Source organism: Fringilla coelebs (assembly GCF_963513975.1).
Source record: "Fringilla coelebs genome assembly, chromosome: 7".
NCBI lineage: Eukaryota > Metazoa > Chordata > Aves > Passeriformes > Fringillidae > Fringilla > Fringilla coelebs.
This window is the reverse complement of record NC_140035.1, coordinates 22571870-22599826: the sequence shown is the minus strand read 5'-3', so window position 1 is coordinate 22599826 and position 27957 is coordinate 22571870. Positions and strand designations below refer to the sequence as shown.

Here is a 27957-nt window from a genome sequence, read left to right as displayed (position 1 = left end):
TGAGAAAAAGTAACACACTACACAAATGCTTTTAAATAGATTACAGGTATTACCAAGATCAGTTACTGTGTCTCAGATGATGGCCTTGCTGGTGAACATTCATGGAACACTGTGATCTTAAACCATTGCAGCTGCTTTCACATATGACAATCTTATAAAATTTTATATCTTCAAAGCATTGTAATAAAAATGAAATACACAATGTCACAACTAGTCCTGAAAAGATGGCTATTCTTAAAACACATCTAAACATGTCTTTCCACTTTCCAGAAAACGGAAGCATGGCTCTCCATTTTCCAAAAACCCCTACTTTATAAAAGACAAAGCATTTGTGGTAAAAGAGAAAATGACCCCAATCCACAGGCATGGATCTGCATTTCATTCTCTGGTGAAATTTTGCTACATCTCATCCTACTATTTGGTAAGAATTCTGCCACAACATGTCATTAGTATCTCTTTGTCATAAAATAAAACGACTTCATTTCCAGGACATACAGCACAATGACAAACTTGCAATTACTCACTGAGAAGCAATTACTCTATGTTTTTCTCAGCTGAAAATGCCAATTAAGGTTTGCTCACAATTAAGCTTCTTTACATTGACGGCAGAAGATGTACCCAGGTACCAGCAGCAGCAGAAACAATCAGGAAATACAAAGGTACATACAAATGGCAATATTATTGTTTATCTAAATTAATAAGTACATAAAGAACCACAACTTAACTAAATTAAAATAAACAGCTATTCATTTAAATTCATATATGTAACACAGACCAAATCTTGCTGCAGAGCAACACACAGACCTTCATTGTTCTCTTTCAAGTTGCAGCTGTGAATGAGAATATGAAAACATGGGGAGTGTCTCTGTTTTCAGTGGAGATTAATAAGCATCCTTACCACCATGCAACAATAATCAGCATTTATTTTCAGTTACTTTTTAAAATTAAATTTTACAGTGAAGAATGTGGAAAAGCAGCAGTATTATGTTACTCCAGGGCCAACCAGCAAAAAGCTTTGTCATTTCTGCATTAAAAACTTCTGCTTTATCAAAGGAAGTTCAACCTACTTATTTAGTCCAGTGTATTTTACTAGTCAGACGACAAAAAGATGTGTATATATGGAGCACAAGTGTCTCTGTTACATATCAAATAATTTAATAAACTAATTTGAGCTGAAAACCACAAAGTTCCTAATGATAATGATAAACTTTCTCACCAAATAAAGGAAATGGTACTTATGTACATAGTATGACATTTTAACAATATACAAAAGAACCTAAATCTGTTCCTCCAAAGAAGATTAAAATGTCTCCTGATTAGCATAATCAGGATGATTCCCAACATTCTTGCCAGCTTTGTCTGGCAGGCAGGAATCCATCCATCCTGAGATGGAGCAATGCCCAACACAGATGTTCTGAAGGTCTCCTAGTCTCTCAGCTGGTGCAGTTTGTTGTTACATAACTGCAATTTCATTTTGTACAATATTTAGCCCAACAGCCCTTAGCTTGCCAGATTTCCAGTGACATTTTAAATTACATGATTTTAAGTCAGGAAGGTTTTGTGCCTTTTTTTTTTTTTAATTAGCCTTCAGTCATTACAGTTCCACTTCAGTTGAGAAATACATCATTAGCCAGCAGCACTTTAATGAATGCTGACTTATTCAATTATTTGTTTGAAAATTAGAAAATGAACACCTTTTAAGTAAAACTGCCTTTTATACATGCCTTTCTTTCAGGAGTGTTGGCTTGTTGTCCATAGATGTTTGCTTTTCAATTCTCTTTACTCATGACCACAATTACACTGATACAAGATCATTTCTTTAGATTTGTGACAGGTCTCTAGCATAATACTAAGAGACCATACTTGGTGCAAAAGGTTTTTCATTAACACATGTTATTTTTCTGCAAAATTACAGCTAGAAATCACACAATTGCTTGACATTTTGAAAAGCAGCTAATTTGACAGTGCAAGACTTTAGTTACTTAGAAGTAAATAAATAAAAATTATTTAAATCTTGACATTATTGTCAAGGGATTTTTTGCATTTTAACATGAAAAACAGAGTTGGCAAAGAAGCAGTAAAAAAAAAAAGCTGATACAAAGGAATAAAGAGGCAAGCCAACACTGTTTCTGGGGTTTATTTATAATCAAACCAAAAAATGAATACAATCCATTACACTAGGCACATCAATCAACATGGTACTCTTATTCTTCTCCTAAAAACACAGACAGGCAAAATCAACGTCGGCATTGCTGCATTCCAGATTCCCCCCATATTTCAGGACCACCACACTACAGCTGGTTTCTCTTGGAGGAAAACACCAGCACCAGCATATTCTGCGTGCTCTTGAAAACCAATTCAAATTAATTACAAGCTTAGCTCCAATTACTATGTAATTCCATTGAAAATCTTCATCCTAACTACAATCCTTATTTTTATGATTATCCACACATTACATAGGTGGCACACATTTGCCTCAATATACCCCTAGCAAGCCAACTTATGGGGAACACAAATGCTTGTTCCACCCTGCATTTTTTTTCTTTTTTCCCCAAATGAGGGGGAAAGAAATTGATGGAGAAAATAAAATCGCACTATGATGTTGCCTCATATTCTCATCTCCTCTGAAGCAAAAGAATGGAAAACATATTTTACAATATCCTTCCATGCATCTTGCCAACTTCTTTTCTCACTCTGGACTTCAATGACTCATACAGCTCCTTATCCTGGTTTTGGCTGGGACAGAGCTCATTTTCTTCCAAGTAGCTGGTACAGTGCTGCATTTTGGATTCAGTTGAAGGCACAGTGATGTTTTGGCTGTTGCTGAGCAGCTCTTACCCTAAATCAAGGACTTCCCAGTGAGGAGCTGCATGAGGAGCTGGCAGGGGCATGGCCAGAACAGGCTACCTGGACTGGTCCAAGGGATATTCCACACCACAGAACACCAAGGACAGCGTATAAACTGGGGGAGCTGGACGTGAGAGGGCAACCACTGCTGGGGGACGGGCTGGGCCCGCAGTGGTGAGCATTGTACTGGGCATCACATGCCTTTCCTGGGGTTTATTTCTCTCTTTCTTGTCCTTTCTTTCCCTTACAATCATTATTATATTGTATTTCAATTATTAAACTGTTCTTATTTCAACTCTCAGGTTTTCCCTTTTCATTCCTCTGCTTCACCTTGGTAGGGTCGATCTCCATCAGACCAGAGGGTGAAGACCCTAATTTAACTTTACTGAATCTAACTTCCAATAAAACAAAAGACAATCAACTGTTTTCACAGGAAAGGCAAGGAAAGAAAACCGATTTTGAGTAAGTAGAAACAGAAAATCCAGTGAATGACAAGTCTGACACTCATGCCCCTCCCTTCTGGTTCTTATTTATTTAATTGAATGAATTATATTTAATGCAAAGATGTCTCTATAATTTGTAATTTATTAATTTCTACAGAAAATACAAACTGGTAAGGATTTCATCACTTACATTGGACACAGACTCTCTGCAGTTCAGAAATGTGCACAACAGGTGGTTAACAGTTAATTAATGAAAAAGATCTGATGGATCATTTTGCTTGCTCACAGCATTCTAGCAGTCTCCAACACCCATAACTCTGAGGCCTATACATACACTGTCCTACAACAGCAATTCAAAATAGAGCTTTTCTGTCTGGGATTTTTGTCTTGTTTTTTTTTTTAATCCATCTTTTATTATTTCCTAGTCACTGGAATTCTTTTTGCAACCTCGCAAAACTGTACTCTTACTTGAATTCCATCTAGTACGAAGTGCAATGCTTCATCACTTTCTCTCAATTAAAACCACACTATTTTCTGGTTATCTGAAACACAGCAAAAGTAGTAAGGTTGACTGCCTACATGCCAATTTTAACTACCTTCTAAACAAGCTGTGATACATGCCGAGTTAATCTGCAATATTATATGCTTCAAACTTGCATTTCTCTTAGGATGCTTCTTAGCCAGCTCTGGCTCTCCTCCTGTTCATGTTGGAAGAAAGACAGATTCTTCAACATAATTGTGAGAGAAGAGTGAGTGCAAAGCAAAACAACCACATCTCATCAATGTGGATCTCCTTTCTATCTTCTAGCACAGTTTTTAATTTTTGTAAAGCAGGCATGGACCTATTCTTTTCCTCAGTCTCTTCCACTGGCACTGCTCCATAGCTGTCTTCAGCAATCTCAGCATGAACTAACTGACAAAGGAACTCAGCAATACTTTGTGAATAGCACACACAGCTAGCTTTTTTTTTCTTCTTGTAAGACATGTTCATCTTGTACAGAAATGTACTTAAGAGCACCATTTTCTCTTTGTAATATTTTACTGAAAGACAAGTGTATATAAGATGCAGTTCTGTAGCATATGAATAACATCCAGGTATGCATGCCTACTTCTTTCCTGGGATATGCAAAGTAAACCCTTCTTGTGTAACAGAAATGTCAAGGATTTGTTAGTCAGGAGCTCTCTGTCAGCCCCTTCCAGCTTTGGATTGTACTTCATGTCAATGCTTTTAGGCTCTAGCAGCAAGGAAGCCTTTGCTTTTCAAGGTACTTTTAGACAAATTCTGAAGACAAATAAGCTCTTGCTCTCATGAAGAGCTTCTTGGAGGGAATCATTAGCACAACTGGATAAAGCAGAAAAGAGCAATCCATCATTGTACCAGCAACCTTTCTTTTGCCAGAACGATGGTTTGGAACAACTGCCAAGTCACAGCCTGAGTGTTAATGACAATCTTCTCCCTTTGCACCTATCTCAAGATAGCACAAACAGATAAATTTACAGTGTCTGACAGAGAGAATTCAAGGTTTAGCTGATGATACAAAGCTTTTATTATGATTATTGAATGATCACAATTAAAAGGCTTGATATTTAGCTAAATAGTCTCAGGCTACCAGTTCATTTTAATGATGATGGTAAGGTTTAAAAGAAAAAAAAGCAGGAAAATAAAATTACATACACAAAAGAAAATAATTCCTTGATGCATTAAGTTTTTTTATGAATGAAAACATTATAGACATGAAAGGGAGTCAATGCTAACCCAAATCATAAATGAAGAAGCTGGACCTCACTTTAATAAGTGCAGAAGAAGAAAGACCTTTCTTCCTGCGACCTTCTTTCACTTCTTTCTGTAAGCTGCCTACTTATCCTTTCTCAATAGCTTTTAAACTTCAATTTACACAGTATAAAAATATAGGAGAAAGGAAAAAGAGAGGCTGAAAAACTTTTAATCCTATTTTTTTTACATGAAATATTATTCTACTAGGGGGAAAAGGTTTTTATGTAATCATTTTCAATTTCAGGATAAAGTATTTAATAAAAACAGGAACAGAGAATGTCAAAACAGCAAATAGCATTACTAAGGCACACAGTTATCTGTCTAATACATTTGTATATTTTGCATGTGGATAATCCCAACCACACATGACTGTCTGGAAAACAGAAGCCTCCATATCACACCTGCCATCACCCTCCCTCTTCATCCTTGTGCTTTTCCTCTCCACTGAAGAAATGAAAATACAATCATACTTCTCTTTCTTCTCCCCCATTTGTTTCCCAGAAATCCCAAATGACACTTCAGAAGAGTTGCACTTTTCCCTTCCAGATTCGTGTGTGTGTGTGTTGCACTTTGAGTTTTTGTATTCTGAAGGAAAGTGAGACATGCTTATGTAGGACATGTATGCATGAGGGGAAAAAATGAGACAAGAGGAATGCAAAAGTGACCATGTTCTGGAAACATCACCTTAAATTATCTGTCATAATTTGCATGGGTAATTGAGCTTTTATGAGAGCAATTTCCCTGGTTTTGTAATAGAAGATAGCTACAGGCACCATTTCTAATCAAACTGATATATTTTAAAAAAAATATATCTTTCTTCATAGCCCACAGCTGAAATTCAGCATTCTCCATGCAACCTGTAAAGCACTCCTAGAGGTAGGATAACTGAGATAGCAACGTTTATGAAGCTCAGAGAATGTGTACACACAGCCCCCTGGGACAGCCTGGTATGAATGCTCTCACTGCCTCTCCTTGACTGCTGCAGACCATTTTATTTCTTCAAAGCTTTAAGGCCAAGTCTTTCTTATGAAGAGGCAGCATCTCCATCTATTATTCTCCAGGTCTGTGCTCTTGTCTCTCCACCCCTGCAGTATCACCAAGGGCAGGAGCACACGGACAGATGTACTTCTTCTGTTTGCTGTCTATCTCTCAGGTAAATTCTAGGCAGAAAGACAGGCACAACATGCAGGACATCTGCTGTGTGCCTGCAGGCTTAGCTGCACACACACAGACACAGAGCCAGCCTGATGCACCCAGGTGTACTGGGATCCTGGGCACGTGCTGCTGCCACTGCATGCCAGCAGCCTTCCCTCAAGGATTCCCAGCCCTGCAGAAAGTCTCACTTTCAATGCACCTTCCCACAAGGATTCCCAGAAAGTCTCATCCTTTCAATGCACCCATCAGCATCAGTACTTGGGGTCTGCCTCACCCCTGGGATCAACCTGTACCTGCTCCCTCCCAGTCTCACTTGCAGGGGTTCCTGTCCCATTCCCAGACAAACCTGCAGTCCAGACAGCTTCACTTTGTAAGTTCAGCCAGCTTCTGATTGCATGTAGTGTCTAGTTCACTCACCAATCTTATCATTTAAATGATAAAAATCTTATGGTCTGAAATTTATTCTTTCACTTTTCAAAGGTGCTATGGCACTGAACCTAATGTAACATTCATGTGAGTACTCCACAGCTTGAAAATTACACTGCTTCAGACTTCTTGTCAGACACTGAAGTAAGACCAGCTACCTTCCAAACATAAGGAAAATTTTCACACTCTACCAAGGGCAGCACAGGAAAAAAACCTGTTGTAGAGTAGCAGCAACTAATCAATTTAAAGAATAATTGCATGTTTTTGTTAACAATTTTGCCATTCCATTCTTTGGCTCCCTCAGAACATTTGCTTGCTCCAGTGAGTTGTTGCCTTTAAAGTACCCAACACTTCCTGCTCTAATCCTGCTTCAATAGTTTTATGCAAAGAGAGTTAATTAGGAAAGTGAGCAAAAGAGAATTACATCCCTGTAACAACAGTACTTGGCATTTAGTAGCCTCTTTACTTTGAAACTCTCAAAAAGATTAATAATTGTTATTAAAATAATCCTCACAAACTACTGCAAAATAAAAAGGCTTCTCAAAGTCTATGCTTTGCTACAGAGCAAAGAAAGCTAGGAGTATGGCTGCACATTCTAAGGGCTGTGAGAACATGAACTATGTCTACCAGACTGTCCATCCTTGCCTTTCTTCTTTTGAAGTCAATGAGACAGGAAAAAGTAGAAATTACAGGTAACCAATAAGAATATTTTTCCCAAATGTCACATCAGACTGACAGCCATGAGCAAGCATGTAGGCTGCTACCCACTTTCACAATAAAAAAGGTACATAAATGTGCCCAGACATCTCTTCCACATGGAATACATTATGTCACATTGCAATCTTGTATGAGCAGCACTGTCTAAGCATCTCCAAAATGGTGATACCCACCTCAGGAAATACCACTTTCAGGAAACCACTTTGACAATTAAAAGACAGTGGTTGCAAAAAGCTAAGTAGGCATTTTCCAGTGCAGACCTTTAGGCAAGACCAGAGCTTTGGAATCATGCTCTGCTTTTAAATTTCATGGCTGCAACATTTGCAGCACAAACGCAGTCCTTTGTGAATCCCTTGTATACACCCCTTCTATTAGTCAATACTTCTCGTGTAGAGGGAAAAAAAAACTCAACCCAAAACAAACAACAAGCCATATTAAGACCTGAAAAGCAGATCTCTTCTCTGGAAAATCTTTTTTCCTCTTCCTTCAAAGCCCCCACCTTTCACTCTTTACATATGGCTAAAAGACAACAGTTGAATAATTGAAATATGTAAGCTCTCCAGGTAGAGAGGTGACAACACAAGGCTAAATGCAATAGGACTAAAAGCTTTTCTTCTTTTGAAATTGCTGTGTAGGAAAAGAACCAAGGATTTGTTGAAAAAGCAAACTGGTAAAGAAAAACACAAAAAGAGCAAGAGGATGCTGATCTCCCCTATAAAAGACCAAAAGGAAAATTAAGATGTTAGAAGAGCACTCACACTTAAAATAGAAAACATTGCTATATCCATTTTTACATGATGTATTAGCTAGCCTTTAGGTGATGGTCAGAAGAGTCAAAATCTCACCTTTGTTCACAGTTTCAATGTTATTGCTCTCCTTCCGTATCACTCCTTCAGTTCAGTAGCCTGAGATCAGGCTCCAGTTTACCAAACTGCACATTATTAACCCTATGATGTACTAACTTCTTTCTTCTCAGCACAATATTACAACCCACATGTTGCAGAGAATATATATAATGTATTACAATCTGCCTTATGAGCTGCATACTTAGTCAATAAATAAAATATAGCATAAAGAACTGACGCCCATAAAACTGAATATACAACATAGGATTTTGTCATATTCAGCTGTACTTCTAAGAGTTGCTCGTTTTCCTCCATAGCCAGAGTTTTCAGAGTTTCCTCAGGGATGAAACACAAGGATCTGCCTTGTCAGTATGGCCCCCAAAAAAGGCTATCAGAATTTAACTTTTTTATGCTACCTTTTGTGCCAAGACTCTTATTGACAGTGGAAGGGACAGGTTTCATGCTCTGCAACAGTTCCACAGTAGGAAAAACTGTTGCTTCTCCCTTCTGAAGTATTTCTTATCAAGGGTATCACAACTGCCATACCGCCCTGTCCACCTCAGAGGTTAAAGAAAACGGGTCCTTTCTGGGTCTTCTACCATCTAATCATACAAATTAAAGACACTTTAATGAAAGTTGATAAGAAAAATCTGAAATCAGGTTTTTTGGTTATTGTTGGCTTCATTAATCTATTCATTTATCTATTAATCATGGAGCCTGCAAATTGGCAATGTCAAAACTTTTGCTGACTGCTAATTCTCTTAGGTGATATATATTGTACAAATAAAAAAGACACATTAAAATGCCAGCATTATATACAGCACGACATTTTCCATTCTCCCTAAAATGATTTATCATAGTCATGTTCATACTCATTCAGCCTCCTGTACCATAATTTATTGGGAAACTGTTCTGTAATTGCTGGCATGACTTTGACAAGAATTATATGAAGAGAAGGTTTCAATCATTAACCACCCAGAAATATCCAGTGTTATCCTCACATGTGACAATAAAAGCTACATTGGTACTTCATCCAGGCACATCACTTTCCATATTCATTTATATTACCCGATTAGGAAGGGTGCTTTTCCACTAGCTGCTCTAAAGAGTCCAAGGAGGCAGCAAGACAGAGTTTTAAAGCCTTTTCAAAAATCCAATGGCCCCTGAACAAAAATCCCCTAACCCCCAGCTATCACTGTGTTTGGGCAAAAGCCAGTGAAAACCAATACATATAAAAATAATACTATAAGCAAGGAAAGAAATTAAAAACAGTTGTTACAGTGGGTGGTGGGATGAAATGGATGTTTTACTGTGTCTACAAGCAGAGAGGAAGCGTGCATGCTCCTGTCCCTGGGTACAGCACCACTGCAGCCCACTGTCCGCATTGCACGCCGCAGCTCCATTTCTGCCTGCAGAAGGAACTGCTCACCCGTTCATTCTCCTGCTTTAACACTGAGAGAACTAAGGCAAAAAATAAACGCCTCAGAGTAGCCCTTCCAGCCCACATTTACATGCCTAAGTACTCATTAAGCATCATCACACTTGATGGGATCCTCTGGATGCATCACACCATCAACCTTTATAGCATTATTTTAAAATCATGCTTCACGTTTCTGTGATCAAATGTGGACCTAAAGTTAAGCACCCATTTCATTATGATGACAGGTACACCTTGCTCTGTACTGTTGCTATGGTAACAGATGTGGTAGCCATCAGATTTATGGTAAAATGTATTCACAAGAGGGTTTTGGTTTGGCTTTTTTTTTTATTCCTAGTTGCATGGTTGCGTCAAACTAATTACAAAGAAAACTCAGAGAATCTGCTCTCAGCTGAGACCAGCAGCTCCTGCTAGTCTTGCATTTACCTTCTTTGGGCTTAAAGGTGGGAGATAAAATACACAGATGCTTTAAACAAATTATATGAAAATTCTTGCTCCAGACGGAACTAATGAAAAATTAAAAGGTTATATCCTAACCAAGACTTAATTAACTAACTACAGCTACCCAAAGTTCTGTACACTGCAAAAGGGAAAATACTTATCACCTGTGAGAAAATACTTTTTGGACCTACTTAAGCAATGGAAATTATTAAAAAATTCCACACACATTTCCTGACTATTATTTCCTGTTATTGAGCATACAACAGATTTCTTCTCCTGATTCAATGTTTAAAAAGTACCTTGTGGTGAGACTACTTACATTCAAACCTGTAAATTTTATAATCTTCATTAAAGACTCTTGGGTTTCAAGATATTCTTAAGAGTAAAGGGAAGAAACTTCTTCAGCAGCAGCTGAGAAAATAGTATCAGAGATGCCATACAAGTAGCTGGGAAAATATTCCTAAGCCAGTGATTTTTATTTGAATTTTTAAAAATTATTTTCCTCTTTCATGGATCACACTTTAAAAGTATGTTTTCTGTTCTAAACCAATTTTCCTGTATCAACCTTTGCATTTGTAAAATATATGTGTAAGAACTTATCTGAAATCTAGTAGACAGCTCGGATATTTTCTGAAGTGCTCCCACCAATATTGTGGCCACACTGTATACCCAGCCCTCAAAAAAACCCCACAGAGAAGCTTAAATTGTTTTGAGGGGAATTAATACAGTCTTCATCTCAAAAATATCCTGGAGAGTTACATAGACACAAACAAGAGTCTCTTAAAAATGGAAGTCTAACATAACTGGATCAGTACTCTTTGAGGTAGTACAATCAGTGTTAATTTGTAGTGAAACAAATAATATTTAAAATGTTAGATGCTTACAGAAAGGATGAACAATATGGTATTTAAACTGAATTACCATTTTCCAAAACAATAACGTATCTCTGTTGTTGGATTTACAAAAAGAGATATTCACAGAATGCCTTTAAGCAACTGTAGGCTCATGCTGCCAAAGAAACCACTTCCCAAAAGAGTCCAAAGCATGTTTCCTACTTGTCCATGAGATTATATACTTCCTGTACAATAGTGCCCGTGCTGCTTCTAAATCTTTTTCAAGCCACGTTAGGAAATGGAAAAAGTAAATTCAAAAAATCAACAATTTTTGGCTGTAGTGTTATCATCCAAAGCTATAAGCAAGCAAATCTAGAGCTAACAAAAACAGCCACATTACAGGAATAAACCTATCATCCCACCAGATGGTACCAACAACTGGAGTATTTCCTCACCTGCCTCCTGTCTCTCTGAGATGATGATGAGGAGGAGGCACTTCTATGTGATGGAGTGGATGTTTTGTGAGCTGGAGATATACTCTTCTCCTCTGAACTCATCTTTGCAGCAGACTTGTATTAGTGATCTTGTGCTCTTTTCACTCATGGACAAAAATGCAGGGGATAGTCTTCTGCATCCTTCTGTTTCACAGTTTATGGACAGCCACAGAGGAAGTCAGTCTCAGCTGAACTGCACCTTAATAAAGAAAAATGGGAGAGAAAGAGTGAATGAACATACCCTCGCTCCAAATGAGCTCTGCAGCAAACAAATCTGTTAACTATTTAATACAACACATCTCCCAGTCTTTTACTCCCCTTCCCAACAACTACCCAGCACAAATACAAATGCATTGCTCTGCATTCTCACAGAAGATTAAAGTGATATTATTTTTAAAAACCCTAAGGAAAGGCTTAAGTAATTTATAGCAATTCTCGGGCAAAGTTTACAAACCCTTGATAAGGGGGTATTATCCTGCATAATATCATGACATTATCAAGTAACTCCTCAGGACTTCCCTTCCCTTTAGCACAGATACCCCTGAACACCACTGCTACATTATAATCAGCACCTTGTAAAAATCCTGCACTTAGATCAAGAACTCTGTAAGAATTTTAAAAAGCAGGTGCCTCTCTCAAAGGTGGCACCCTCACCTGCAGTGTCAAAGGTTTCACTGAGGCAGGGGGAGTGGGTGGCTGGGGGTCCTTTGGGGGCTGGCCAGGGCTCACCCACCCCAGTGCAGGGGGCATTCCCGTTCCTGTTTACTCAGCCACTGCTGGCACATCACCACTCTACAAAGAGCAGGAAATTTCTCTCACTTCTCTCCACCCAAACCCTTAATTTCCACCCACATACAGAAAAACAGATACTTAGAGCAGCACAGAGGATATTTGTGTCAATAAACAGTCAAACACTACCTGTCAAACCCTATCAAAATGCTGCAAGCACACCATGACAGTTCAGGAATGGAGCTACACTTCTCCATGTTTAACAGATCACTGTGATCTTGCTTCAGCTGACTGATACAGAGTCTGATCTTCCATTAACCTTGGATAAAATTGTTCCCTGAATGAGATGTTAGCTTCAGGCAGATGACATATCTTCTCCACTGCCCTCCTAATTTTGAAATAGTGCCCTTCCTCATTGACTGTGCTGACAGCACACCAAGGGTCAGCACAGCACAGCTAGCTGCAGATGGGTGTGAAGAAAGGTTCTGCCCTGCACCGTGTTAAATCAGATCAGGACAAACATACATTAACACTCAGACATGACTGCACACTCAAGAAATTATGTCATATTGAAGACAAAGCTCTAGCTTCTCCAGACACAAGAGATAACCATGGAAGAATACCATCCTGAGCCCAAATACTCACAGAGGCAGCTAAATAATGATTTACATAGTGCCACCAGCCTCTGAATACTGCACCCTGAGAAAAAAGGCTCCTGCTGGAGCCAAGCTCTGTGATCACTCAAAACCTTTTCTGTTTGCTGTACTAAGGGAGAGTGGAATGACTTCAGTTCATTAGTTGCCAGTACTTTTGCAAGTATGAATATCATCCACATCTTATGAATGAGCTTCAATCTCCATCAAGGAGTCTCCCATAGAAATGCAAACCCACGTATTACCCACAGAGGCCACACAGCATCCCCGTGACACGAGTGGGAGGACGTGGCTGTTCCAGCAGCAAAGGCTGCCCACATTCCCTGAATGCCTTGGCGAATTCCGTGTTCTTTTCAGGATGACAAGTTCCTGCTAGAAGAGGCCTGAGAAGACTGGTTATGCCAAAGCCAGCTACAACAAGACTAGAGGTCGCAGGAAGACAGAAACAAGCTGCACAGCACATTTGTTTCAGAACTTCAGAGAGAAAACCTAATGAAGATGAATCCAAAGAAAGGCTTTTCCTTTTATCCTACCATACCAAGGGACTGCTGGTCTAGTTTAACAGCATTTTAATATCCAGCAAATGCATCAGGGAAATTTTATTCAAAGAGGTGTACCAACAGGAATATCTCAAGGTCTATGCAATTTTCATTTAAATCAAAAATGAAATTACAAAAATTAGAACAAAAATATAATCCTAGTTCACAGAGCTGTGCAGAACACTTGAGTTATTTAACAGGAAATCTGCAGTCACTTTCAGCTATGAGGTCACCGATTTTTTTTTTAGCAGAGTAGCCTTCAGGCAAATAAAAATCAAACCCTTTTTAAAACATCTGATCTTCACTCGGTTGACTCAAGTGGAAAAATTTATATTTAGCAATAGCACAGAAGGACAGTGGCCTGGCACTTCAAGTGTGTTCTGAAGGCTCTTGAGGCAGTAAATGCTGTTGTAAGAAGCAACCACAATGCTAACAAGGAGTACACAAGAAAAACTGTTCTGTAAATAGCTGCCAAGTCTGGGATTCTGTCAAGTATGGGCTTTCTCCTTTGAAAGGCTTGGCTTACACCTGAGCCAAGCTCCACAATGGTCCTGTGGTGCTCTCCAAGCACTAAGAGCTGAACCTAACCAGCAACTTGTTCAAACCACACTGACTTGTGATCACCACAACAAAAAAAAAAAAAAAAAAAAAAAAGGCAAAAATACTAAACCACCCCCTTCACTTAGAAACAAAGCAAACATTTCTTTTTGCCCTACTTCACAGCAAAAATAGCTTCAATACTATACCACTATTAATTATACATAGAAATTTCTATTAAGAAACAGTGCAGTTCACGGTTAAAAGTCAAAAAAAAGACAATTGGAATATTTGAGAAAACATGACTTGTAAGTGCAGAAAAAAAAATTTATGCAAATTAGCAAGAGTTAGAGGTCTTTGTTATTGTGCTTGAACACTGAATTTAGATTCTTTCTATATTGCTCAGAGTCTGTCTTCCAATTTTTGCTTAAAATTTGAGCAATAGATCTTGTTTAGAGCATGTTAGAAGGAATAAATCTAGTGAGACTAAGAGAGGCCAGTCTCTCTGTAATTAGGATTGAAGCAAACAATTAGAAATCTAATTTTTGGCCAACAAATTGAATTTACCAAAATGAAAACGATGCTTTTGAAAGCATTTTTAACAGGCTTTGTCCTTCAGCCACTGGCAATTTCGCTCTTGATTTCAATGGGAACAGAAGCAAGTAATATACCATGGTAGCATGTTTCTAGGGAGTAACAGAAAATCTAAAAACATATTCAAAAACTATGATGATGTGTTTTGGGTGAGTGGTGATGGCCTCCTCCTGGTAATCATACATTTGTTCTGATACTGTTTCCTGACAAGTATAAGGCAAATTTTATTATCTCTTTACTTCCCAGCAAATATATCCTCTACATGGAAGTACTTTAATCAATACTACATTATATCTGAGGTGGCACAGATTGTCATTATTTGAAATTTCATTTTAAAATTGAGTATTTTTTTTGCTAATTGCTAAAATTTAAAAACCAAAAGGGAAAGGGGGAGTAATGAAATGGCGAAAGGTTATTTTTAATGGAAAGAAAAACATTTTTTTTTAATGACATGAGACAGTGCACCAGGGAGTAAACTGGGCAAAGACTTGGAAACACAAGCTGTATAAACTGCACAAAATAATTGGTGACACAGAGCAGAAAAGCAGCACGTGGAATTGAGTATAAGCAAATCAAAGGCAGGAATATTTGGCCATCATGCTTTACAAGCTATCGCTGTATGGCAAGTCCGCTGACACCAAACAGGAAATTTCTGTCCTGTCCCATAATCTAAAAACATTCCACCAAGCCTGGGAAACTGCATCAACTGCAGTGTGGTTTGTGAAAAAGCTATTAGCAGAGAAATGATGAAAAAGTACAGATACATAAATTGTATCAATTCAGAGTGCTAAGTGAATGCATGCCATATAAAAGATAAATTAAAGTTTTCAATCTGTAACTCAGAATGAAGTCTGGACTCAAATAACAGACTTCTGTGATTAATGTTATGTTGCTTCTCACTCTGATTGAGTCTTTTCTGCAAGAGTGCCCAGAATACTTCAGTGTTTAATATCACTTGTGGTATTGGAGTAATTTGAGAAGACAATTTAGGGAGCAGAGATGAATCTTTAGACACAAATGAGACATAAGTATGCAACTGTCACTGGCATTCATTCAAGGAAAACATTCAAACTGATCAGGGGCTGCTTTTCACTTGGGAAGGAAGAGGTTTTGTGTGGGGCTGTGTAACACAGTCATTCAATATTTGAGCACTCACTGAGGACCAGCCTTTGTTCTCATACAATGAGCAATATGCAATATGCCTCCTTCCCTCTTCACTGCTGATCTTCCATGCAGGAAAATCATACCCTGCCCTTGTTGCAATACATGAATGTTGCAAACACAAAAATATAATGGAAATAGAACTCCTCAATGCAGTAGCAATGATGTGATGATTTAATAGACCGCTTGTGGGAAATAAGCAGTTTGTTGTTTTTCTTTTTTAACAAACAAGACAACCAACCCCTTTGCAGGCACTATTTGAGAATCAGTCACATTCCTTTAGCAAAGTATCAACTTAAGAAAAGGTTTTCATAAACTAATTTTAACTTTTGTTTGCAGACCTCTGAGCAGTTAATTTTAAATCTCTGATTAAAAGGTAGCAAAACAAAACTCAATCTAAGGGAGCCATTCATGATTTTTTTTGAGGTTCAATATTTATAAGTTGGAATAAAGGAGATGCTGCAGGAAAAATGGGAAATCCAGATAGTACTAAATTATTTTTAAGGTAGAAGATATTAGAATTCATATAAGTGTATTCCGATTGCTCTTTCCAGGTATTCTTAAGAACTGCCTACTGAAGGTTTGGATAACAAATATGCATGTCTGTCCTCAGGCATTCATTACAACATTGGCATATGCAAAGTCTCAATCTGATATTACGTACAGCAATGCATACAGTGCCTAAATGCTGCCACAAATCATTCTCTATCCCTTATTCAAGAGGCTCAGATCCTGCCTGTTAGCTAGGAAATGAGTCCCATGCAGCATCACCCTAAAAAGGACAGACCAAACTGCTGCACTTGCCACAATCTGCAATTTCCATCATCACAGAATCATTTAGGTTGGAAAATATCGTTAAGATCATGTCTAAAGACCTTTAACCCCATGCAATGCTACAGGCTTGGAAATAAGCATCTGGAAAGCCCAGTGGAAAAGGACCTGGGTGTGCTGGTCAGCAGCAGCTGACCATAAGGCAGGGTGTGCCCAGGTGGCCAAGAAGGCCAGTGGCATCCTGGCCTGGATCAGGAGCAGAGTGGCCAGCAGGACCAGGGCAGTGATTGTCCCCTGAGCTCAGCACTGGCATGGCCACACCTTGAATTGCTGTCCAGTTCTGGGTCCCTCACTAGAAAAAGGACATTGAGGCTGTCCAGAGAAGCAGCAGAGTCAGCATCCCTGAAGGTATTCAAAAGACATGTAGCTGCAGTACTCGGTGACATGGTTGAGTGGTGAACTTGGAAGAATGAAGTTGTGTTTTCATTCTATGATATTACAGGTCTTTTCCAAATGTAATGATGGAAATGGCAAACGATGGTGACCCAGCAATCAGCAGCAGGGCTGATGGTCTGCCTGAGACCATGGTGTCATCAGCAGTGTCTCTGCTGATCTCCTGCAGCCCCCTCACTGCTGGGCTTCAGCAGAGCTCTGCTCTCTTGTGCTTGCTCACAAGGCTTGCTGTGTGGCTGGATGTGGGCACTCATCTCCTCCACCTCATTGATTGCTCTGTTTGCTGATTTAGCTAAATATATAACCAGACATACACAGTAGCACTGCAACCACTAAACTCAACTGATAAAAAACCCAGGGGTTTTTATGTCTTATTTCATATGATGACAGACAAAAACAGCACTTACCTATGTTACACATGCAGTTTCCTGCAAACTCTTTCAAGACTAAATAGCTAATTGGCTAAGACACAATGTTTATGTCAATAAGAGTAAAGTCTAAAGTACCACTATTCTTAAAGAGGATACCACTTCTCCTTGACTGATTGATAGTCAGCAATGCAGTGAAAGTAATGGAACAAAGAAAGTTTTTCATAGATGTCATCTTTTACAGTGCTACATTTCACAACCTCCCACGAAAAGCATTTGTTGGAAGAATTATGAAGGAAATTAAAATAAATTAACATGGTGTTTCCCAAATGAGCAACCAAATGTATTTAATACAATGGTTTTTTTTAAGCCCTTAGACTTTGTTTTGGTACTCAGGTTAAGGGTTGGTTTTGATTTTGTGGTTTTAGGGTGTTTAAGTTTGTTTGTTTTTTGAGGGGGGCAGTGTGCAGGTAAGAAAATTTTGTAGGTTTTTAGCTTTTAAGGTCTACTTCTGTATGCAATCCTACATCATACAGAACATATTCCACAGGAAACTGCTGTACCAGCAGACACTGAGAAACTCTTATTTCATGTCTTCCTTAAGAGAAGGTTGTGTGCCCCAACACTTGGTATCATTTCTTTAACTCTCAGTTATAATTTTCCCCCTGAGTGGCTAGTCCAAGCATGTCTCAATAATACCAAGATTATAATAATACTAAGAAAATTACTTGCATAGGCATGCATCTCTGTAAAAGACACAATTGTGACAGACTTCATCAAATAGATGGATGAGGTCAAAAAACAGATAATCAGATTCAGACAAGAAGAGGACAGCACAACATCTGTCTCTTCTATTTTCTGCTTGCCTACACGATTAAGCAGGGTTTCCTGCCCTTCCAGGGACCCTGAAGCATTCATGGCAATTAGTGGAGTCCCAGTATGTCCAAACCTCCAGTTTAGATGACAATTTCAAAACAAACCCTCAACCCCTTTGCAGCCTCTGAGGAGTGCCTCAGCAGCTGATGTGATCCCAGGATTTTCAGGAGGAAATCTTTGCTGTTCCCTGTTCCTCAGGCTGTTACAGCAATGGAGAGCTATTGATCTGTGTGGCACTGAAGTGTTTTGCATAGCACAGAGTCAGCATTATCAGCCTCTGTCACGTGCATTTGGAACAGACTGCTGAGAGCAGAGGATTCAGTGGTACACAGATTCACAAATATATAAACACAAATGTGCAATCTGTGCCAGGTAAACACTAAACAGGGAAAACCAACTGGTGGACGTTATCATCCTTTCTGGACTAAAAAACAAAAAACAAAAACCAACCAAAAAAAAAAAAAACCACACAAATATCCCTTTTTTCAAACTGGGGAGTTTTTCATTTCCCTCCAGAATTTTTCAGATAATGACTTTTTTATTAAAAAAAAAAAAAAAGCCAAAAATTTTAATCGAACCTATAAACATTTTTAAAAAAACATTTTCATGCATCCTGCTTTTTTTTTTCATTGGAAAAACCCTCACAATTTTCAACAAACTATTAAAAAATAAAAATCAGAAACATTTTTTTCCTTCTTTTACTAATTATTTCTTTCTTTACCATTCAGCAACTTGGACAAAAGAAAAATAGATTAGAAACCTCAAGACACTTTAGCAGATTGGTAATAAAATCTCAACTGAACAGCAATCTAAGCAGAGAAACTAATTTCCCTTGTAAAAGAGCTTATAAAATATTTTTACAAAAATGATACTAATCTTTCAGAGCACAGGAGGCTAAAAGTTTCTTGTGACCCTTGAAATCCATATTGTCTGGCTTCATTTTTCTGCCCTTCATTTATGTAGTTATCTCTTATTTCTCTGCATGTTTTATTCCTACTACCACAAAAACATTACATTTTTTCTATATGTTTCAAAACTACCAAGTAAAAATTTGATTCACAGCAAATTAAGAGCTTCCTATTTTACTGATCTTGAACATTATCATCAAATGTTGGTGGGAAGGATGAAAAAAAAAAAAAATCAGCGCTGTCTCAATATAAGCACAATGTTTTTATGGGAACAAATAAAAGGCTAGATGGATTTTGATCAGGTCATAGAGAACTGAGAGAGGAGACAAAACCAGCTGATTAGTCAGAGCTTCACCAACCAAGGTTTTTGGGGTGCTACGTGGAAGGTCACATCCTGGATCAAAAATGAGAATGCAGTTTTATTCCTAGAAGTAATTAGCTTGACAAATATTAAGGAGCTCACAGCTGCCCAGGATAATGTAGTTAATGGCTTATAGGTAATCTGGGAAATATTGAGAAGGAACAGGGAGGCTGCATTGCCTCTGTGACTGCTACTAAATCACTGCACCCAGTTGTGCTGTCAGCATTTCAAAGACATTCACAAATGGGTTCAAGAGAGAACCATAAGCATGACCACAAGATTGAAAAACATCACTACTAATAAAAGATTTATAGAGGTCAATCTATTTAGTTTGTCAAATAGAAGATTGAAGTGTCACTGGATGACAATCTATAGCCCACTATATGGGGGGGGAGGAATTTATTGTTGGAATTCCTCTCAAAGGTATAGCAAAATCTTAGGGGGGAAAAAGGGAGATAAACATATGCAGGTTAGAAAGAAAGCACAGATTTATAATGGTGAAGATAATTAATACTGATAAAATAGACTGAGGCTTACAATGGGTATTGGTGTAGAGGTATGAGAAGACATTTTCACAGCCAGACCAGAATTTTCAAGGTCTGGGTTTTTTTTTTAATATATTCCAAAGCTCAGTCATCACTGCTGATTTGGAAGAAGAAATTCATTCTGGGCAGCCTAATGACCCATTCCAAGGCAAGAGTTCAGGTTAGACTGTAATGCAGCCTCTCCTTTTCCACAGCTGAAACCAACCAACCAAGAAAAAAACCAAAGCAACACAGATAAAGAGTGAAAAAATAAAAGGAAATTTTTTTTTTTCTTAATTGTACCTCTGGTGCAGCCCAATTATCTTTCCACTTAAGGTTTTCTAATTTTATCCTCATCTGTCACTAGGCATTTATTAAGTCTGATCTTTTGTCTGGAACAATGTTAAATGTTCTTCAAGTGTAGACAAAGATAGATTCTGAAAAATTATATTTGTTTTTCTTACTGACACATATGTTTAAAACCTAACTTTCCACGGAAGAGCAGGAGCACATCACAAAGTAATCCTTTTTATCTCATTACTACACAAATTCCTCTGTGCCTCACTCAGAGGTCTTTTCATTAGAAAGTCAGAAAAGAAAAATAAAGAATTATTGCTCATGGCAAAAAAATACCAAAAATGTCTTGAGCACTTGACAAATACATTAGGAATCACAGACATGGCTGAAAAGAGTCTGAGATGGAAAAATCACTTTCAAAGTTCCTGCAAAATCTAAGACATGCTGACTGAAATTAAACTGAAAATAAAAACAGGCAGGTGCTCAAAAGTAGTTTCTTGACAGAACAAAATCAGTGACCAAGAAACCCCCACAACAACGAAAAAAATCCCTTTTCTGCTAATGCCCAGCTGGTTATCCCTTGACTCCCTTCCATGAGGGAAACACATGATACTGAGTCCTGCCTACCCAAATTGCTAGATATGCTTAATTCTTCCTACCTTTGGAATACTAATGAATCAACATTCAGCTTCACTGACCAAAATCACACTGTACTCAAAAGTAACATTTATTTGTCATAGACTAACTCTCTACTTCCAACATTGCTAATAATTTCAGCTGAAATCACACCACACTGATTGGCTTTTGCCTGTGCACAAAGCATGATCTAATATGAGGACAGCAAAGCCCTAAGGCACCTGGCACAGAAGGAAATATCTGACTAGCTCTAGAATATTCTCATCATTGAAAAGCTGCATGTTTTCCATCAGTCACTGGCTTCCCAAACATATTAAAGACAGAAAATGACTGCTAATAGGTGTTGATTTTTATACATACACAGATTATAAAACCAGAATAGAATACTGGAGTCACATAACATAAAAAGGATCAAAGGAATTTTCCAGCTTAGCTCCTGTTTGAAATAAACCATATAACATAGCAAATCATCCAGCTCCAATGCAACAGCTTTCAGTGCTGTAAACTGACCACAAATCCAAAAAATTATTGCAAAAATTAATTTTCCTGCATTATTAAGAATGTGCAAAATATTTCTCCTTTAAATATGTCTAAACTCAAGTCTTAGGCAAGAGTCTTTGACAAACTTTTGCCTACTACACAGAAGAGCTCTCTACAAATGCAAAAATTGCTAGTGCACAAATACATTGTTTTTACAACACTTTAGTGACCTAACTTCAGTTTTCTCAGGTTTCTAAAAGATTTTTAATAATCTTGATTAAGTTTATAGAAAAACTGGCATAACTGAAGAAGTGATATATATTTCATAGTCAGATGTGCAGAAAGGCTTGTATTTAGTAAATTAAGAGAAGGGCTGAAAGCTTGCTTGAGCCCAGTGGTACCTCCCTTAGTTCCCAGAGCAGTCCTCCTTTATACAACCTAGGCATCAACATGATGATTAATCACACTGGACACAGAAGCAAACATAGTGTCCTTCAACAGGATATTGGACAAAAAGTACAAAAATCTTTGGCCACAATTAACAGTTACACATCCATAAATTGGCAAACATGCCAGCTGGCAAACGACCATCCTTCCCTCCCAACATCAAACACTGCTGTTCTCTTTGAGCATTACTCTCCTTGCACTTCCCCAAAGTCTGGGACAGGGCACATACATTTTGGTGGCTTACAGAAAGCACCAAGGTTAGTAATACCCAGCTGAAAAACCTGGTTTCACCTGAAACCTAGGGGTTTTTTTAGACAGCTGAAACCTGAAACCCAGGTTTCACCTGTCTAAAAACAACTTGCCTTTTAACATTTCAGTAAGTGATTGATGATCATTATTGCATGACCTGCTGGATTAGCATCACTTGCAAGACATGAAGTTAGTTTTCCTCTACTAGACACAAAACATACCACAATATCTACAGCAGCAGCCAAGTATAAGACTGGGACACTCAGATGGAATTTCACAGTCTGAAATAGGGGGTATAGTCAGTCAACCAACTGAGAAACAGGCTAATTTTACAGTCTAGAGAAGGGGACTATTCTGTGCTAATGATCAATGTTCACACCTGCCAGCCTCAATGGGTGCTCCTGAGATATTTGGTGCTTAAGAACCTTTCCACCTCCCAAGTGCCATATAAATAACCTGTGATAACCTGCACAAAAGATTTGTAGGGATAACCGAGCAGTAGAAACACAAATCCCTAACATGCCACTATATATTATTAACATCTTCACTTTTTACTACAAATTCTTCCCCCCCCCATTCTTATCTTGCATCACCCCAGATTCTCACAATTGCTCTGTGCTCTGCAAGCCCATCACCACCAAAAATAAATCCCTCTGCCCCCACTCCACTCTTTTATATTCTTCCTCTTCCTCACTCTGCAACAATGAAGCACAGACTACCTCCCTACCGACCCAGTTATTCCTTTATGTCTCATGACCGTGTCAGGTCCCCTTTCCTCTTTCTTTGTTCATGTCCTCTGATAAATTGCACACAATCATGATCCTTTGAATTTATCTTTCCTTTTCTAACCCAGCTCTATGGATGCCCCACTTTTCAATGTCACAGAGCACTGCCTAGAAGTTCAGCTAACAGCAAAAAATTCTTTAGAAAAAATTTTAAACATATTCTGCATTTGCAAAAACCTGCTCTTCATGGGAGAGGCCATGACTGCAGATTCTAATCATAAAAAAAAAAAGGAATAAACAAGATTAGGATTTAAAGACTAAATGGTTGTACCCTGTCACTTTGCAATAGCTGGTCTTTCTCTCTCCAGGGCTGAGATATGAGGAAGTTTTTCTTCAGCTTCATCTAAACAGAAAAGGAATGGTATAACAGCAAGCAAAAGATGTCTTATTTTAACACAACTAAACCTGTGGTACACTATCACTTCATCACAAAATATTTGTAATTTCCTTTGCAAAATTGTTTGTATTGAGAGGCTTAAAGTCATGCCAGCAACACCAGCACTTGCTCTGGGTCAGCTGTACTTCACAAAAGCATTTTAAGGAGTATAATTTTAGCATGGAGTCAGTCAGGCCAGCTACAGAAGATACACAGTTCACAGGTTGCAATGAATTCCCGCAAAGTCCTCATTAATGCTCCAGCATAACAGTGCCATTCAAGCCCTAAATGACAAGTGCTTGCCAGTTCTTTCCAACACTTTGACATTGTGCTTTACCAGAATATTTACTAGGAAATAATACATTTTCATTTGTGTCCAAATGCAAAATTCCCAAACTGATCTCAAGAGAGAATTCCAAAATTCCTAATTTCACTATGACTTTAAAGAGAATTCTTCAGTTTCACTAGTAAAAATCAAATTCAGGTTTTGACAAATCATGTTCCAGGTTTGCAACTAATTCGCTAATGTTGTCAGCCAATAACCATTGCCTAATGTTATCAACATACATGGTTGTTGACATTAAAATTTTGCACACATTCCTAATTTAAAACACCACTCACATGCAATATCTTATATTCAGCTCCAAATTTTTGAAACTTTGATTCAGCAGCTCATTAGCTCACTACAAGAACTTTTCAAATTGTGCCATATTTACCAGGTACTTGGAGGGTACAAAACCAGTTTATTTTAAGGTGAGAGAGAAAGCAAATGAATAGCACTGGGGAAAATAAAAAGAATTGCATCCTTCTTTTCCTGAGCAGGCACAAGGGCCCAGAGTTGGTCAGCTGCTACCCAAGAATGAGCAGCCAGAAGCGAGGCTCAGCGGTGAAAGCACCACTCAGCGTTTTGCCGGCTGATGTGCATTAACGTCACAGCAAACGCCGCAACTGGAAGGAACAGCCAAGAGGCAAATCCAGCACTGGCCAAAGGCAGTGACTCAGCTGCACTCAGGGCACAGCAAGAGAGGGATGCAAAACCCAGCAGTCAACAGAATTGCTGCTCTAGTGCAGAAAACTGATGATGCTAACCAGGAGAGCTGAGAGGGCCCACCTGCAGGGCTGACCATCTCCACGCCGGTCAGAGGGATGGTGAATCACAAGCACCAGGGATGGCTTTCCACGAATAGCAACCTTGCTTAATTCATACAGGAAATGTAAGGTTTCTTTCTCTAATACATCCAGTTAAAAGTAAGGTCTATCAGGGATGAATTTAGATTTAAGGGCTGTCTGAATTAAAAATACCCGAAAACCTCAGGTCATCTAAAATAACATCTTGTCCTCTGATGCCTGTGGACATCAATGACATAGCAGCAAGTCTTGACTGTTCCACTGTTCTGTGCTTCCTGTTTTAGAAGGCAGCTGATGTTCATATGAATGAGGAGGTCTAAAAAGTCACAAAATAAGAAGTCAATGAATTCCATGGGGTTTTTACTGACTCAGAAAATGTAATCTTTAAAGCAGATGAGCTAACATGAGATTGACCAAGAGTGACTAAACTACAATGCAGGTGACCTAAATCTGTTGTTTTTCCAGCTCATGGAAAGATGAGCTGTGCAGGAACAAATTTAGGGAAGGGAAGAAAAAAAAATTTAAAAAAAGAGAAAAAAATCTGAAACTGTTTTTGCCTTCTGGTACTGCAATTATTCAAAGTATGCTTTTTTTGGACTGTTGCAATGAAAGCACTATCATCTCTTAATCAACAAAATGGTAATAGCAGTGGATAGTTAGTTATAATTATATATAATAATTTATAGTTAGTTCTAATTATATATAATAATTTATAGAAATTGTGACTGTTGGAACATGGATTACGGCTAATTTTTCATAATGCAATTTTTATATACACACTTTTTACAGAAAAGAAAAAAACCAGAAAAGCATTAAAATACTACATAAACCTTGGAATATTTGTCTAAAGCCAAATGTTGAAATTAAATATTATTTATTTACTTGTCTTCAGTTTTTTGTCCTCTCCTCTGTATGGTAGTTATCCAGAAGACCACATAAGTAAATGAGCAATTCAGAGAAAGTGGTTTATTCCACACTGCCCTGAACAGAGGGGACTCCCCTCTCCTTATGTTCAGGATGACACTGTTGGTCCCAGATATGGCAGAAATGTTGGGATTGTTTCACCTCTGTGTGTAAATTCCCAGATTTTCTTCTGCTATATACAGCCCATCAAACAATTTTCTATCAATCTGTTAATTACAGTATCATTTTATCACACCTGAAATAGAAATCAGAACAGCAAAATGATTCCTCTGTACTTTTTACCTCAATTAAATTTAACCAAAGCCCAGTTGTTTTCCATCTATGGAAGCAGAGGCTCAGTTCACTGCACTGAAAGAGTCTCCAAATCCCAGAGGGACTGGAAGATTGAGTACCAGCATCAGATGTCAGCAGGGACTGTCACATCCTCACGGCACCCCTGCATCAGATGGCCAGGCTGCACCTCTGTTTTCTGCATGGTATCATGTGAGTTATAGTGATGGTATGAAGAATTCACCTCCTGAACAGCCCAGTAACACTAAATTCTAATTTTGTCCAATCTAAATTTAGTAAGCAAATAACTATAAATTGGACCTCTGCACTTAGAACAGTGAGCAACTGCAAACAAACTGCAGATGCAATGAAGTCAGTATGACTCTGCAGTATTTCCATCTTCCTTAGTAATTCCTCACATTTGGGGCAGCCTGCTCAAGAGGAGGATGGTTGCTTCTTTTGTGATGGGTTTGTCATGAAAAGATACACTGAAAAGTATTTCAGAGGTATAAAATTTTTAAGTAGTGGATAAAGCACCAAAGAAAATCATTGAATTAGCATGCACCAACTGCCTCAAACCATCGAGATGAAATGTTTGCTGCACTGTACACACAGGATAGTTTGTACAACAACATCCAGAGACCTGGCTGTATAAGTGCCAAGCACTCCCAGCACAGAGCCAGGCAGGTTGCAGCATTCTGTCTTAAAAAAAAAATTAAATAGAATACGAGTGTTATTGTACAGTAACTGCTGAAAATATGTCATTCATTAAAAGAATCTCGTCCTGTTTATCCCATACTCACACAAAGCTGGTTTCAAAATGACAGAAGTCACTGGTATTTGTGCTTCCACTGCTGCAATAAAATCCCACTAGCAAGTTCACAGAGGCTCTGCATTGCACATATCTCGCTTCTCCTCTGCCTGAGTCTTCCCCTAAAGTTTCCCAGCTGATAATGCAGGAGCATTGCACCCCACATTCATCCTTTGCATTCTGGAATATTGTCTGGTACAGTTGTTCCATTTACTATCCACTACCTACCTAGCTTGCAATGAAAAGCTACACACACAACAACTAAACCAACACAGACATATGTACTGTGCTACAGCAGCTATTACTAAAATTCAATAGCTACATTAATATATATCACAGGCTTCAATGGAAAAAAAAAATCTCTTAAGTATGACCAATTAAAGATTAAAAATCTGTGCAGCCAGTACATTCCAAAAATAAGACTGATCAATAACTCCAAACGTCTCTGAGATTATTCATCCTTGACTGGAAAGGCCTTTGTAGGAACCTTCTACGTCAAAACTGGCATCTACAAATTTCCACTTTGAAGAAGCAGGGAGAAGACTTGTAGACTATTAACTGTTTATAGATCCCTCACATCTGCATGTTTTCTAGAATAACCGTGTCAGATTTCAGATGGGTAACTCCCTGACATAATATATTCCACAAATTAGAGATGATAGAGCTAATTGACTGTTTATAAATAAAGTCTGCCTGCTGCAGCACAGAGATGTAAAAACAGAATGTACAACAGAGCTCTCCACATGGCAATGCTGAAGTGAAAAAGATTTTGCCAATGTTTGGTAAATTATAGCTGGATATGACTCTGCTGTGGCCTATTTAGGTCTTTTTAAAACTATTTTTGCCTGCTTTCTAAGTTTTGTTCTTTACACAAGCAAACCACTAACAGATTGTGTTTGTCAATGTGATCTGCAAAAAACTTGTTTCTTCTCACACTCCACAATAAACTGCTGCCCCATTTAAAATGCTGTTTGTGGCACAAGGTGTTAAGTCAAGTTCTGCCTCCAGAGAACAGCACAGCAGGAGCTAACTCTCAAGTCCATATTTATAAAGAAGATAAGCCTGCTTTTTCAGACCATATTTTCATGCAGAGGTTTAAATAAAAATCCTGTTTCATTATTTATAGTGATGATTTCCAACTTGTCATAATGAATCCAAAACGGAAATAATATAAAACTAAAGAGCTTTTATATTAATTAACAAACTTAATGTTGTTGGTTTTTGCTTAAACAAGCTATTTCAGTATGATAGCCAAGTGGCAATATTTGCCATACACTGCATTCATTCATATGCCAAAAAAAGCAGAGGCTAAGGATGTCACAGAGATCACAGCAATATTCATTTTACCTGCTAATGGTATCAGCTTCTTTAATCACATCCATTAGACAAAGAGAACTTAAAAGTACAAAGAAGTGGCATAGCAAGAAGGTAGAGAGATACAGCAACTATGCAAGACCATCTGCATGGAAATGAACTGCTGCAGGAACAGGAATCTGAGGTAAGCTTTCATTGGTCACAAACATTTTGGGAGATGGCTTTCCAACCTACACAGAATCTGAATCCAGCACTACCAAGGATGGTAAACACTTGAGGAAAGGCAATCCATGATCAAGGCCAGACACACCCAGAGGATCAACACTGTGTTGAGGCCTCCTTTAGTTTCAGCA

At 38.3% G+C, this 27957-nt stretch overlaps 1 protein-coding gene across 3 annotated transcripts in view; it reads right to left on the bottom strand.

The window, feature by feature from the left end:
• The window catches only part of OSBPL6 (oxysterol binding protein like 6), a 95008-nt gene that overhangs the window by 44545 nt on the left and 22506 nt on the right, over positions 1–27957 (bottom strand). For all 3 annotated transcript variants that reach the window (XM_084209605.1, XM_084209607.1, XM_084209606.1), the window contains exon 2: positions 11375–11612. In XM_084209605.1, coding sequence (XP_084065731.1) covers positions 11375–11476 — 102 coding nt within the window. In that variant the 5' untranslated portion in view covers positions 11477–11612. The remainder of the gene's footprint in view (positions 1–11374; positions 11613–27957) is intronic.